Below are 14,986 nucleotides of genomic sequence, written 5' to 3'. Positions count from 1 at the left end.
TTAAGAGAGATTACTGATACGAAATAAATATTGCGCATGAGTTAAAAGAAAACGTTCTCACGAGATTACCAAAATCGATTAACAGCATTACAGTTAGTCAACGATTAATAGCGTATTACGTGACTTTTGGAGTTTTAAATGCTGAATTTATTACGATATTCTCATTCAAGGGACCACCGGGAATACTCGGACCGCAAGGTCCTAAGGGACAGCGGGGATTTCCAGGAGCGGAAGGTCTTCTAGGACCCAAAGGTGAGAAGGGAGACCCCGGCCCACAAGGTCCGCACGGTGCGAAAGGTGACAGAGTATGTACATTTAGCATCATCATATTACAGTGTTACCTAAACTTTTGCTAAAAAAGAAAATAATTTTACGTTATTAAAGGGAAAAATGGGTATGCCTGGTTTTCCTGGTATAAACGGTGTGCCTGGAGTACAAGGATCTCCGGGTTCTCCAGGCTTGCCCGGTCGTGACGGTTGCAACGGAACGGACGTAAGTATTTTTCACGAGTCATGAAGATCTTAACACGATTACGTTCCTTAATTCCCTTAATTTGTATCTATTATTTTCTCAGATGTCCGCTCTTTAAATATAAAAATATGGACGCTAGAACATTGAGGGGATATTACGAACAATTTATATGCAAGCTTATCGTCTAATAATTCAATTCTACAAGATCTTTAAGAATTACAAGTTATTGTTGTATCGTTAACAATATAATTCATATATTACATTTTTCTAGGGTGAACGTGGACGTGACGGCGTACCCGGAGAACCAGGACCTCGAGGTTTTCGAGGTGGGCCTGGGCCTAAAGGAGAAAAGGGCCAGCCAGCGTATGCCGGCGCTTTCCCGGTGGGTCAAAAGGGTGAACCTGGTAACGACGGTGTCAGAGGGCCTCCCGGCCCTCCCGGTTTTCAGGGAGAGCGTGGCCCGTCTGGCGTGAAGGGTGAACGAGGTCCCTACGTAAGTATCAAATTAAAAAATGTAATTTTCCCTTCAAAATATTTTTACACATTGTGCAATATTGTATGTAATTTCAGGGCACCTCGGGCTTACCGGGTCCGAAAGGAGAAAAAGGAAACATGGGTCTCGGATTCGAAGGATTAAAGGGTGATAAAGGTCAGAAGGGTGAATCGGGACCTCCGGGCTCGACCGCGCCCATTATGCCATTCCAAGGAGCCTCGGACGTAACGGGTCCGCGCGGTGAACCAGGCCTAAAAGGAGATAGGGTAGGAAAATATCGGTGTCTTGTGCGTATTATTGCATGCGGAATTTTACATCATACTATAACTGGAGTGACACTTAGGGTGAAATGGGACCGGAAGGACAAAAAGGAGAACCAGGATTCATAGGCGATCATGGTATACCCGGTGGATCAGGACACAAAGGAGAGAAAGGTCTTCCAGGAGCTCCAGGCATTCGTGTAAGTACATTTATGCATACGTGCACGCGCAATCTTCTCGGATGATTTTAATTAAATAAATTACTATTATTGAATTATTGAATTTTCCAAAAGTGATAAGTAAAAGTGACACAATTAAATATAAATTGGAACAAAATATAAATTAGAATTCTTTTTTATTTTAGGGTAGAGATGGTTTCTCTGGGCCTCCTGGACCTCCTGGACGAAAAGGTGATCGAGGTATTGACGGATTGGAAGGCCTTTCTGGGCGATCCGGCAAGAAAGGAGAATCCGGTCGAGACGGACCGATGGGAGTTCCAGGTTTACGAGGACCTCCTGGACCACCGGGGGTAAGTCTTAGTCTTTTAAATTAATATCATTAAACAACAATTTTTTAACGTATAATGTTACTAAAAATTGCATTCCAGGGTGGTAAAGGAAGACCGGGACCGCCAGGCCCGAAAGGACCACGTGGTTTTCCAGGACCCACCGGGTCACGAGGAACAGACGGTTTTCCAGGAGACCCAGGACCAAGAGGCCCCATTGGTTTACAAGGAGGTCCCGGATTGTCTGGAATTCCAGGCCCAGAAGGTTTGCCAGGGGAAAAAGGTGGAAAAGGTGAACCCGGTTTGACCGGATTCCCTGGAGGTCCAGGACCACGTGGATTTGATGGACCACCAGGACCGGCTGGACCGAGAGGGCTGCCAGGAGATAAAGGATTCTCAATAATGGTAAAATATACAACCAGATCAATTATTATATTGCTATTTAAAACAGTAATTGGATCGTTATGTCTGGCGTAGGGACCGAAAGGCATGGATGGATCGCCTGGCTTCGATGGAGAGAAAGGACAAAAGGGCGAACGAGGTTACGCGGGTGTCCGAGGTCGACCGGGAGACTCTCTAGACGGTATCCCAGGATCACCGGGTGCACCCGGTGAGGCCGGGGAACCCGGAGCGCCAGGAAGAGACGGCATACCAGGCCTTTCTGGGACGCCTGGAGATAAAGGAGATATCGGCGGTCGCTGTATAGATTGTTTACCTGGTTTTCGAGGCGCCAAAGGTGATCGTGGTTTGGATGGTATACCCGGACTTACCGGACCCCGAGGACCACCCGGAGAACGCGGTTTCCCGGGTGAACCTGGAGTGGACGGTTTGCCAGGCGCAATCGGACCTCCGGGACTGCCAGTACGTTATTTTTATTTATTCGTTTCGCAGATTTTATCAATATTTATTTAACTAATTATGTAATATTTACGTTTGAAGTATGTCGATATGTATTTTTTTATCTTTTCACCTAAATAGTGATATACCTAGTAGTGTTAATTAAGAATTTTACAACTGCTATGGAGCCTATTTTCATAAAAAAAAGGAATAATACCGTATTACTTTAACTTTATACGTATATCGTGTATTTTTCAGTTTACTTACATTAGGAGAATATATATATTTGGAGAAGATTTATTAAAAAAAATTGCAGCCTCAAAAACTATGATACATAAGTAAAAAAATACGTATCGTTAAGTGAACCAATATTATCATCGCAAAGTTAACATCCGTTTTCCCGATAAATATTTTTTACACTTTTATAATATTTAACTTACTCAATCCATTCTGGACAATGTTTACAATTTCTTTCGAATTATAGTTTTATTTAAGTCATATATATCATTTATTCAAATATTATGAAATGTATTAAAAATAGAATTCTCACAAGTTTATATGCCGTATAAAATACATTTAAAACATCTGAAAAATAAGAGAATATATAACGTATCAAAATACTAAATTATAAAATTCTATTTAAAAATCCAATATTCGTTAAGTTGCCTAAAGGACTTTCAGTAAGCCTGTAAAAAGTGAAAGAATAAAACACTTTTTTTACTTAATCATATAAGATGATTTTAAGTAGTAAAACTTCAAGTTTCATTTTTGCTTAATACACGAGACTTTCTATCTGAAACATTTAGAGAACTAATACAGAGAGGCATTGTACAGAAGTACACGCGTTGTCGCAATTGTAAACTGTAAAGTGTAAATTGTATCAAGTAAAAAGAAATGTACCGATTTGTCAATAAGGGAAAAGATGGTATACCCGGTGCTCCAGGACCTCAAGGAGAATCCGGAACCCCGGCAACAGTGACATGGAACATGCTCAAACTGGAAAAAGGTGACAAAGGAGCGCGTGGAGAGTCTGGTCGACAAGGTCCGCCGGGACCGGAAGGACCGGTGGGAGAGAAGGGTAGACCTGGATTCGAAGGTTTCCCAGGGCTCAAAGGAACGCCAGTAAGATCAAGCTTTTAATTATTCTTGTCAATTTTAAAGAAAGTAATTAATACTTTTTTCTGGCAAATCTCTTTTACATGTCAGATTACAAACTCGTCGCTTTTAGGGAGATCGCGGCTTCCCAGGGCAAGATGGCGTTCCCGGAAGACCTGGTACACCTGGACGCAGGGGAGACAAAGGGATAAGTATAAAAGGTGAACCGGGAGAAGGAGGTCGTCCGGGATCTCCAGGACAGAAAGGAGAACCTGGATTTTACGGAATTAAGGGTGAACCTGGTAAGTTTTTGCTAATTCTTGAATGTCTCTCAGAACATTTTCTATAATAATTATTTTTTAAATATTTTAAGGGTACGTCATATACTTATGGATGTACATTGAAAATTATATTTGTAATTGTATCTGTAATCAGGTGAATGTCCGCCACTTGACCTCATGAAAGGCTTCAAAGGTGATCGAGGCCTGACAGGTGAGAAGGGAGAACCTGGACCACCTGGCAGGGATGGAATATCGGGTGATAAAGGATTGCAAGGCTTCTCGGTATGTATATCAATAAAAAACTTGCATCTTGTGTAATATACATATACATTTTTTGCATAAATGAAATGAATTAATGAGTTTAATTAGTCAATTGATTAGTAAGTTATTAATAATAAAGAAATAACGTGTCGCGTACGTGTGAAACATAAATAAGTGATAAATTAAATAATGCGTTTCACTAACAAGCATTCAATTAGCTCATATTATTTATCTAGAAAGTAATTTTCTAATATAATGTAACAATTTAAAAATCAGGGTCCACCCGGTCCAGTTGGTCCAATCGGTGCTCCTGGACCTGTTGGTGCAAGAGGTTTACCTGGCCCGCGCGGAGACAAGGGTAACATGGGTCCTATGGGTTTCCCAGGAGAGTCTGGTCGCGAAGGACCTAGAGGCTTCCCAGGTGCTCCGGCTCCGAAGGGTGATAAGGGAGAACCGGGAATATCGGTTAAAGGTAGTCCTGGTTTAACAGGACCTCCAGGTGAGAGAGGAGAGAAAGGTCTTCCCGGGCCACCAGGGAAAGAAGGTCTGCCCGGTTATCAGGGATTACCAGGCTTTGTTGGCGAGAAGGGAGACGTTGGCGCACCGGGAATAAATGGTTTGCCAGGGGCACCTGGTGGGAAAGGAGACACAGGTCCAATTGGTCCACCTGGTCCTCCAGGTGTTGCTGGTATCCCAGGAGCGGATGGAGGCAAAGGTATGATATAACAAAGACTTTCATATTTCAACAGTAAGTAAGAATATTTGCACAATAATGTCGTTGTATTAAAAAATCCAAGGAAATGTTCCAATTGTAAGGCAAAATTTAGCAATATAATAATTATATAATAAATTATTCATTTACAGGCGAGCCAGGATTACTAGGAGAACCAGGTAGATCGGGCCTCCCAGGTTTCCCGGGATCGAAAGGTGATCGCGGCGAACCAGGTATTGATGGACCGAAAGGATACCCCGGCAGACGAGGATTACCTGGAACTCCAGGTAGACCTGGAATCGATGGCGTATCAGGTCTAAAGGGAGAACACGGTGACAAAGGCTCACCGGGATTCCCTGGATTGCCAGGTATGGAAGGAAAGCCCGGTCGTCCTGGTATATCCGGGCTAAAAGGTGACCAAGGACTACCTGGCGCGCCTGGTTTACCAGGAATCGTCGGTTATGAAGGAGTTAAGGGCGACACTGGACTGCCGGGTCCAACGGTAAATATTGCAATTACACAATTCTATATTATTAATTACAAGAGTTTACGTTTTATTTGGACAATCTTTATATATGTATATTTATATTTATTATGTATATTCATAATTATATATATTAATTATTCATAAAAATATATATTATAATAATTTTGTAATTATATATTATACACAATACTTTGTGTGCGTGTGTGCATGTGTGTGTAATATTTCATATATGTAATGATATACAATCAGGGAAGGAAAGGAGAGCCAGGGCAAGTCTCGGAAAAAGGACAGAAAGGCGAGCCAGGAATGCCTGGAATACGGGGTCCTCAGGGTCCGCCGGGACGAGACGGTATTGATGGATCGAAGGGCGAAGCTGGCAGACCAGGCCATGGGCGTGACGGATTACCTGGATTAAAGGGCGACGCGGGTGTACCGGGTCGGGACGGAGCGCCAGGATTCCAAGGCCAAAAGGGTGATACCGGTGTACGAGGATTCCCCGGAATAAAAGGCGACTACGTAAGTGCTCATAATCTAAGAGGAAAATATTGAACACTGGAAAATTTTGTAATTATAATTTCGTTTTCTTTGTTGTTATTATTAGGGTCCACCGGGTATACACGGAGAACCGGGTCCGCCGGGCATAGATGGACTTCCTGGAGAAGTTGGTGCAATCGGGTCGCCCGGAGCACCTGGTTTCCCGGGACTTGATGGCGAACTTGGTTCTCCTGGTCGACCTGGACTCGATGGTGTTAAAGGAGATCGCGGTCAGCCAGGTAATCACAATGCCAGAGTTCGTAAAATAACATCGACTAATTGCATGTAATGTATGCAAGACGATCATTAATATTTTATCAATACATATAAGTCAGATTATATACGTGAAGCAACTCGATCGTGTGAAACAAAATTGGATTTCAGGACTCGTCGGATTGCCTGGAATCATTGGAGCACTAGGAGAAAAAGGAGATCGTGGTCCGCCGGGACCTACGATCCAAATCAAGGGTGAGAAAGGCGAACCAGGTATACCTGGATTTTCTGGAGAAAAGGGAGAGAAAGGAGATCAAGGTCTGATAGGTATCGCTGGTTATGATGGCGAAAAGGGTGACAGAGGCTCAGGTGGAACCGAAGGATCTCCTGGACCTCACGGTGCTCCGGGACTTAAGGGTACGCTCTTTATTTGTATTATACGCGATATGTTATTTAATAAGTAAATAAACTTTAAATAGATTAGTAAAATTGCAAACATTAGAGAAACATGAACATTGCAATTTTTTATACATGTACTAGAATAAGTGTATTAATATTTTTTAATATTTATAAAACATTGTAGGCGAACAAGGACCTCCTGGTATTCCCGGAGCTCCTGGAGTTACAATAAAGGGTGAAAAAGGTTTGCCAGGTCTAATGGGTAAGCACGGCAGGGACGGATTTTCAGGACGACCCGGTGAGAAGGGCGAACCAGGATTACCTGGTTTGCCTGGACCAAAGGGAGACATTGGTCCTTACGGACCAGTTGGACCGCAAGGTGAGAAAGGTGATCAAGGAGTACTGGGTATAACTGGAGCACCAGGACGTGACGGAACCCCAGGTCTCGAAGGTGTACCAGGATTACCTGGTGAGAGAGGTCCGAAGGGTGACCAAGGACCGCCTGGATTATTTGGTGCCCCAGGATTAAAGGGAGAAACCGGTCATCCAGGTGATTATTGTGTTTTTAATTGAGAGAGAGAGAGAGAGAGAGAGAGAGAGAGAGAGAGAGAGAGAGAGAGAGAATATTAATTTAAATAGTATATACATATACAACAACATTCTTATTAGATTGCGATACTTTTAATCCGGGAATAGAGTAATTAAATATATCGATCTAATATTTATTATGCTTTGCATTATTAAAGCGAATATATTTCTCCATTTGTATTGAAACGACAAAGAAAATCGGATCATAGTTATTTCTTGGGCGACGATATGACCGTTTGGTTATTAACTTTTAGGAGCAAATGGATTAGACGGACCCCAAGGAGAAAAGGGTGAAAGAGGTTGGGACGGTGTAAATGGTCTACCTGGACCACTTGGCGAGAAGGGTGATAGAGGATATCCTGGTCCAGTCGGATTAATGGGTACCGTTGGCTACGCAGGTCATAAAGGAGAAAAGGGTGAAGATTGTCTCGAGCCGCCAATGGGACCTAAAGGAGATCGCGGATATCCTGGTATGCTTATAATAATTTTTGCAAATATTCTAAATACATGTTTGTAAAAACTCGATAAAAGTCATTCTAGTATAAATTATGTGCGATATGTACGATGTGAAAAATGTAGTTTCAGATACAGCGTGCGTAAAAATTTGCTGCAAAGTTTCTAGATGTGTAGAATAAAATTTTCCATTTATTTTCAGAATAGACGTGTCTGAAGAATTGTACGGATTTCATCTTATTTAACATACATTGCATCTGAAACTTATATAAACATTTTTTCACAGGCCCGGCTGGACCGTCTGGTCCACCAGGAGAGAAAGGACTGTCGGGTCCGCCCGGTTTCCCCGGCTTAGACGGTATTAAAGGCGCCCAAGGTTTCATCGGTCCAGCAGGACCTCCTGGGCTACCAGGATTGCCCGGACCTGTCGGCGCGTCCGGCCTACCGGGTCTTCAGGGTCCTGTCGGTGCGCCAGGACTCACTGGCGAGCCCGGTGCGCCCTGCGAAACGACACCTGATTATCTCACCGGTATTCTTCTGGTCAAGCACAGCCAAAGTCAAAGCACCCCGATTTGCGAGCCGGGTCACATCAGACTCTGGGAGGGATACAGTTTGCTCTACACCGATGGCGACGAGAGAGCGCACTCTCAAGACTTAGGTAAGCTTCGCACCGTTCGTGTTCTGTACAGGAGATAAGATATTTTATTTACTTAAAGTACTCAACGATATAATTTTGTTATACCGGCCTAAAAATAAATCTAAAACGATCATTGTAGAGCGAAGCGCAATCTTCGTAATAATCGTTTTAGCATGAAAACGGAAAAATTAATATTTAGGAGAATCTCCCTCCTGCGTGTCGCTCTTTCTTTTAAATTTTTATTAGTATTTCATCAGATTATGTTCATAAATCTATCGCGACTCTTTGATTCGCGCCTATGGACACCGTGTCAGAGATTTACTAGATTTGCACGATTAATTCCGATTATCTGGATATAATTGTTACGACTCGTATTTGAGCATTAATAGACACTTAAATTCATTATTCAATCGGATTTATATGCATCGCATCACATATTTTTCGCACGATCACAGGCTATTTAGCATCGATTGAGGTGATACATATTTGCGTTCAGTAAAACAGGTCATACTTGTTTTTTTTTCTCCCTCCCGTCCTCGGTGTCATATCACGATCGCGATTGTAGATTTCAAAGTGACGATGAAATTCCTCTTTTTTTTTTCGCGCAAACTAATCGAACTTGTCCCATAAATTATTACACGAAACAGGTTATGCCGGCTCGTGTGTAAGAAAATTCTCCACGATACCCTTCCTGTTCTGCGACGTCAACAACGTCTGCCATTACGCTAGTCGCAATGATCGGTCTTACTGGCTGTCTACCAATAGCCCAATTCCCATGATGCCAGTCGAGGAGACGGCAATAGAAGAATATATCTCCAGGTACAATTTTTTTTTTCCGATTTTCTGCTATTATGTGTCGCTTTTTTATTGCGAGCAAACGAAAAATCTCTGCATTCCTCTGGAGAGGGGAAATAAAAATGACAACGAAACCGAATATTCTTCTAGCCGTACGAATTGCGCGTTGAATCGTCAGGAAGATGACAACGTTTCTATGATTAAATTTCGTTGCTAATAATTGTGTCTTTAGTTCGTCTCTCCATCGTCAAATGTCTCGACAGTTAAATCTTCAATTTATCATCGGTCAAAGTCAATTAAAAATAGAAAACAATGTTTTACCAGGTTTTTATACATATCAAGGTTTAATTGCGGTGCTGACGCGTATCAAATATATCGATTTAAAAATATGCAAGATTCCACAACTAAAGCCTGATTAATATGCGCAGCATCGACTATCGAGGAAACTGCGCAAAAAAAAGTATATTAATATTTCCTCGTCCGACTACAACTGGCACTTATGCGAATGAAATAAGAGCTTGTCACGTCTTTACGTGTAAAAATTTTCGATTAATACACATTTCTCTGGGCATTAGGTGAACTTGATAACGTTTGAAAGACTGTTTATACCGACAGTTATTACTTATTATCGTGCAATAAATCATTATTTACTTATCACACAATAAACTTGCCATTTCTGCGGCAGGTGCGTGGTGTGCGAAGTTCCGGCTAATGTGATAGCGGTACACAGTCAAGCGATAAGCATTCCAGAATGTCCAGCGGGATGGACCGGTCTTTGGATCGGTTATAGTTTTGTAATGGTAAGTAACTTTTTTCCCTCTGCACACGCTATTTTAACACAAGGTAACTTCATATTTTTCATTTAATATCAACTTTCGATGAAAATAGGTGACACATTTTTTAATCGTCAAGCAAACAAAGTTATTAATGCTCGCGTCGCGGTTGTCTTAAATCGATTATCTTATTAGTTGAAAAAAAAATAAATCTGTAGCAGAGATAAAGCATATAGAAGAGTATGAAATGAATTAGATCGCGCGGTACTAATTTTGACAAATATTAAAATGATGCCAGCGAAAACTAACGGCGAGAATTTTCTCTTAAAATTTATCCTGAAAATCACGTAATCGTGGGACAACATGGCATTTTCAAGAATTTTATGAGAGTTTTTTTACACATTTTACTAGTAAAATGTATTGTAAAATTTTCAAAAACTCTCATAAAGTTCTTCAAATGCCATGTCCTACGATTACATGATTTTCATGAATTTTAAAAGAAATTTCTCTCCGCGTAGAAAACTGGAAACGCGATAAAATTAAAGCAACTATTATTCGCTAATTGCAGAATTTTTGATATATAATATATTAACTATTCATTCATTAAACATTAAATTCATGTATTAAACATTAAATCTAATATATCGATCCGCACCTAGTTTTGGCTCTTATTGCCTCTCTATGCTTATTAACTTAAACTATTCATTGAGACTGACCGATCAGTCAGACTGACAGAATTGATCGAAATTAGGTTTAACATATGTAGACTTATATTTGCAGTCGTTGTCGTTAAAGCATAAAAACATCAATACTAATAATGTATAATAAATAAAGAACACCGAAAAAATCTCGCACAAAATCGCGAATTTTTCTAAAATTACTTTTCACCTGACTCGCGCCTATAAGTGCGGAATTCGCTTTATATTCAGTTCATAGAAAGCTCACATCAATCACTTTCGAAATAAGGCAAACTTTCATCTCTGTGAGCTGTCAGAAGACAAAGATTGTCTCTCGCTCAAAGAAAGATCCAATTTATTCGAGACGTCCTCTCTCTCTCTCTCTCTCTCAGCGTTTCGACGACGAGCTAATAAACGGGACGGCCGTCTTCATCACAACTTTTAGGGCTGGGTGTTCCAATCTTTCGCTAAATTAACTTAATAGTTAAAGCATATACGTGCCTTTGTTTTTCCCTCGAATTCAACAAAGACAGATATATAACTTTACTATTAATTAGTTTGCCAAGAGGTTGGAAAAACCAACCCCTTGGGCCAATTTCACAAACGTCGGTTAACTGCTAACCAGAGTTCAGTCAACGCCCTATCTTTTTCTATCTTATTATCCAAAAGGAAACAGAAAGTCAATTAATCTTCGGTTAGCAGTTAGCGTTTGTGAAACTGGCCCTTAGGCCCGGTTTTTCATTTTCTGATTGACCAAAGGTTAGTCGACCACCTGCCTCTTCTTAGACAATAATATAGGAAAGGATGGAGAGTCGCCTGACCGCCGGTTAACAGTTAACCAGAAAATGAAAGACCGGGCCTTGGTGTTTAAGCAAACAAGATGTGGACTCGGCACAACACGTGATATTGGGAATTGAAAACGGGCACTCGGGCAGTTAGTTATTTATCGAGTAAATTTCTTCGCTATCCGTTTCAGCACACCGGCGCAGGCTCCCAAGGCGGCGGCCAGTCCCTGTCGAGTCCCGGTTCCTGCCTGGAGGACTTCCGCGCCACACCTTTCATCGAGTGCAACGGCGCCAAAGGACACTGCCATTACTATTCTAATCAGTACAGCTTCTGGATGGTGACCATAGAGGAAAACCAGCAGTTCAGGAGCCCCGAGAAACAGACCTTAAAGGCGGGTAATCTTAGATCCCGAATAAGTCGCTGCCAAGTTTGTATAAAGAATACGTAAACGTGCGCGCCACCGTTTACACACGGAACACACATACACACACACACGTACACACACGCACACATGTACACACACACACACACACACACACACACACACACACACGGCATATACGCAATACACTTATTTTTCCTTCTTTTTTTTACACGAGAACAGAAGCGAAACTATCATTACGATTGAAACCGATACAATTTCAACGAGTTCAGCTCTCGGACGTTAGAGATTCCACCGCGGAAATGATCTCTATGTTTATCCGAGACAATGAAAATGCGCCCGACTGCCGCGGGATACATTTCGCCGCGTCTCCGCGGCCACGGAAAATTGAACTCGTCGGAATTGCGCCGGTTCCGTTCTCTGATAACAAGGAAGAAAAGAGCGGTAATGTCTCGCGAACGGAACGACGGAACGGAAGTTCAGACGGCATCGTCCGATCCGTGTCGACGACGTCGAGAAATAAAGAGAACGGACGTATCCCTCTCTCCTGTGATTCCCTCTGCCTCAAACGTGTTCCGCAGCCACGTCTTGTCTTCATTATTTCCTGCCTCCTCGCCCCCTCGCTGTCAGGACACTCCGCGTCCTGGATAGCTTCTTTCTCCGAGAGCCATCCCACCCTTTCCCCCCCCCACTCGTTACTCGCTCTTTTACCTTCGCGCTTACTCTCTTTCGCCATATGTGTTTTCTTCTCTCTCTCTCTCTTTTTTTTATATGTATAACTATTCAAGCAAGTGCCTTTATAGCGTACTCTGTTCTAGCATGTAAAATAATATATATTTATATTCGTCTGAATCTCGTATTGAAGTCTAAGTTTATCGTACCACCACGGACACTGCCCATATCCAATATGGCACATTTTACATATTGTATATTAATATAAACGAACTTAGCCTGGTAATCGTGTGACGCCAAATATTTAAATAAATAGGTATTTTGCTACGTAGCTAATAAAATTCTATTTTCAAACTTCACCGACTCATTTTTACTTGTTTACACCCGATCCTAAATAGCGCGCGAATGCAAGTCTCTCGTATGCGGAACGGTGAAAAGTTTTTTTTTATAAAGCCCGAGGGGGGGAAAAAAAGGGCGGTGAAAAAAGAAGCGATTACTCTTTCGATTTACCATTGGTCCATTAATTTCATACTCGCAAATATTTTGCGAGTGACAAAAGCGGATTGATATCTATTGTACATCTATACGGCTGTCATCCTTTGTACAGTTTAACCTGTTTAACACACGAATGTGCAGAGAGAGGTGTATTTTAACCGCTTCATTTGGAGAAAACATTTTCCAGAGTGTCTTCTTCCCGTGGCGCATAATTTCTGGGCGACGGTAATTGAATCCAAGAGATGGCTTTTGCGGACCACTCATTTTATCGCAAAAGTAAGAAGTTTATTCTAGCTAATTGCTATTATTAAAGTAGTTTATTTTGCCTACACACGCAGATATATTTTTATTGTAGATGACAATCACTATAAAAATTCGCCAGCACGAAAGTGCGAAGAATGCAGGGGGCTTGAAAAAAATAGCAATTCGATAACAAGTTTGGATAAATTTGCGTTAACTTTCTGTCGGTGAAAATTACGATCCAATTGAAACAATGTTATAAATATCCAGTCGAATTAATATTAATATCTTAAACGTTTTATCAAGTTTGACGAACATAAGCATGAATTCAATTTTTACTGAGGTCCAAGTGAAAGTGAATAGTAAACGTGGTTAGTTTATTTATTACAAAATTATTTTTGAATTTTAATATTAATTAATTAAATTGTACAATATTTACTTTAATAGTAAATATTAATTTTTTAATTCAATCACTTTTGAGACAAAGCCCGATCTACGACGTGTTTCTTGCGTCTAGAAACATTTTATTTTATAGCCAATGGACACGTTTAAAAAATACGCGCGTGTCGATAAACTGTATATTATACATTGCACAATCGTGCATTGTCGACAAAGTTTTCAAGCATATTGAGAGATTTGCCTGTATAAAATAGAATGCCTCTCGTTGCGAAAAACATTGTGGGATTAGACTTAAATGTGTGGCAAAAAAAGAATCTATTATATTTTCTCGGTCAAATTTACTTTAAATTCATCGACGAATTTCAGGGCTATTAATCTTGCTCTGAGACAAGCTGTATATGTTTTATATTATATCGTTACACGCGAGGCTATTCGTTTACTCGTGCAGCACGCGAGTAAACTGTCATCCGCGCGATTTTTCGCGGCGATTTCACGCGTATGCTCAAAACGTCGTCTCGTTATGGTAATCTGTTTTTCAAGAAAGGAAATCGCTAGCGCACTAACATCGCGAAGCACTTTAAAGTTTCTAAGGGCTGTCTTCATGTCATGAAAGTTAAAACGCTCGCAGAATTCTATAAGAAATTGATCAAGATCAATGTCAGTCAGGAGCTGTTTAATCTTTAATTAGCCGGATAAAAGTCTATTTCAGAAATCATTTTAAGAGTTCGAAACTATAAAAGTGCAGTAAATGATAAACAATTTGCTTCTTGCCGCACGAGCACGATTTATAAAATGTTCTGTCGGCTCGTAGAAAGAAATTTCGATTTAATAATTAAGACAATCCGATAACGTAATTATTGGAATCTATATGAGTACGTAACATTCAATATACAACATTTCTATAAAATCCCTGGCCTTTCTCGAAGCAACATTGCAAAATTAGCTCGGTTAAACGTGGCAGGTATAACAGAAATAACATTATTTAAAATCCGGTTTCTCCAGAATTACCTCAAGTTAATGTAAGAAAGAGAAAAAGGAATCAATATTTCACATCCAATAAATATAAAAAGTATACCCTCGTTTTGCAATGTGATATAATTTACAAGTATATTCTGCATACACTTTTTTCTGCGTTATTCAGCAGAAAATTAAGTCGACCCTGTACGTTTATTAGGAATCAATTTATCCGGGGGGAGAGAGAGAGAGAGAGGCCGGTGGAGGCGCCGATTTCTCGGATTTCGATCAAGGCGTAAACGTGCAACGCAGTACGAGATATTACCGCGTATTATTTACTTCGCAGTGGCTGATGTCGATTGATTCATTAGCATATGTTTTCGTTTCTTACGTGCAAACAGCCTCTCACTCGCGTCCGTAACGCCACATTCGATCGGGGTGTGAGCGGACGCCTCGTTGAATGGCACGAGGATTGAATCGGAACGGAACACAATGCTGGCGCCCGTAATGCACGCGGAGCTTACACTCTTCCGCAAGTTCCCGCCGCGATACTGCGACATTTCCTCGTGCATACGTCAAGTCGACCC

General features: G+C 41.1%; 1 protein-coding gene across 2 annotated transcripts in view; it reads left to right on the top strand.

The window, feature by feature from the left end:
* Positions 1-11,794, top strand: part of LOC105562065 (collagen alpha-1(IV) chain) — a 26,562-nt gene extending 14,768 nt beyond the window's left edge. Inside the window, exons 6-27 of one of the 2 annotated variants that reach the window (XM_012012573.1) lie at positions 171-305; positions 385-492; positions 743-964; positions 1,042-1,230; positions 1,308-1,424; positions 1,589-1,753; positions 1,832-2,134; positions 2,207-2,590; positions 3,482-3,688; positions 3,795-3,963; positions 4,097-4,224; positions 4,480-4,918; positions 5,068-5,417; positions 5,652-5,918; positions 6,004-6,175; positions 6,321-6,566; positions 6,733-7,098; positions 7,391-7,498; positions 7,876-8,247; positions 8,874-9,045; positions 9,707-9,821; positions 11,448-11,794. In XM_012012573.1, the coding sequence (XP_011867963.1) occupies positions 171-305; positions 385-492; positions 743-964; positions 1,042-1,230; positions 1,308-1,424; positions 1,589-1,753; positions 1,832-2,134; positions 2,207-2,590; positions 3,482-3,688; positions 3,795-3,963; positions 4,097-4,224; positions 4,480-4,918; positions 5,068-5,417; positions 5,652-5,918; positions 6,004-6,175; positions 6,321-6,566; positions 6,733-7,098; positions 7,391-7,498; positions 7,876-8,247; positions 8,874-9,045; positions 9,707-9,821; positions 11,448-11,705 (4,992 nt within the window). In that variant the 3' untranslated portion in view covers positions 11,706-11,794. Of the gene's footprint in view, positions 1-170; positions 306-384; positions 493-742; positions 965-1,041; positions 1,231-1,307; positions 1,425-1,588; positions 1,754-1,831; positions 2,135-2,206; positions 2,591-3,481; positions 3,689-3,794; positions 3,964-4,096; positions 4,225-4,479; positions 4,919-5,067; positions 5,418-5,651; positions 5,919-6,003; positions 6,176-6,320; positions 6,567-6,732; positions 7,099-7,390; positions 7,607-7,875; positions 8,248-8,873; positions 9,046-9,706; positions 9,822-11,447 lie in introns of both variants that reach the window. The other variant, XM_012012572.1, reaches the window with a different exon arrangement.
* Positions 11,795-14,986: the final 3,192 nt, after the last annotated feature.

Source organism: Vollenhovia emeryi, unplaced genomic scaffold, assembly GCF_000949405.1.
Source record: "Vollenhovia emeryi isolate VEMERY1.0 unplaced genomic scaffold, V.emery_V1.0 DF939196.1, whole genome shotgun sequence".
In the NCBI taxonomy this organism is placed as follows: domain Eukaryota; kingdom Metazoa; phylum Arthropoda; class Insecta; order Hymenoptera; family Formicidae; genus Vollenhovia; species Vollenhovia emeryi.
This window is presented reverse-complemented; position numbering and strand designations above follow the sequence as displayed.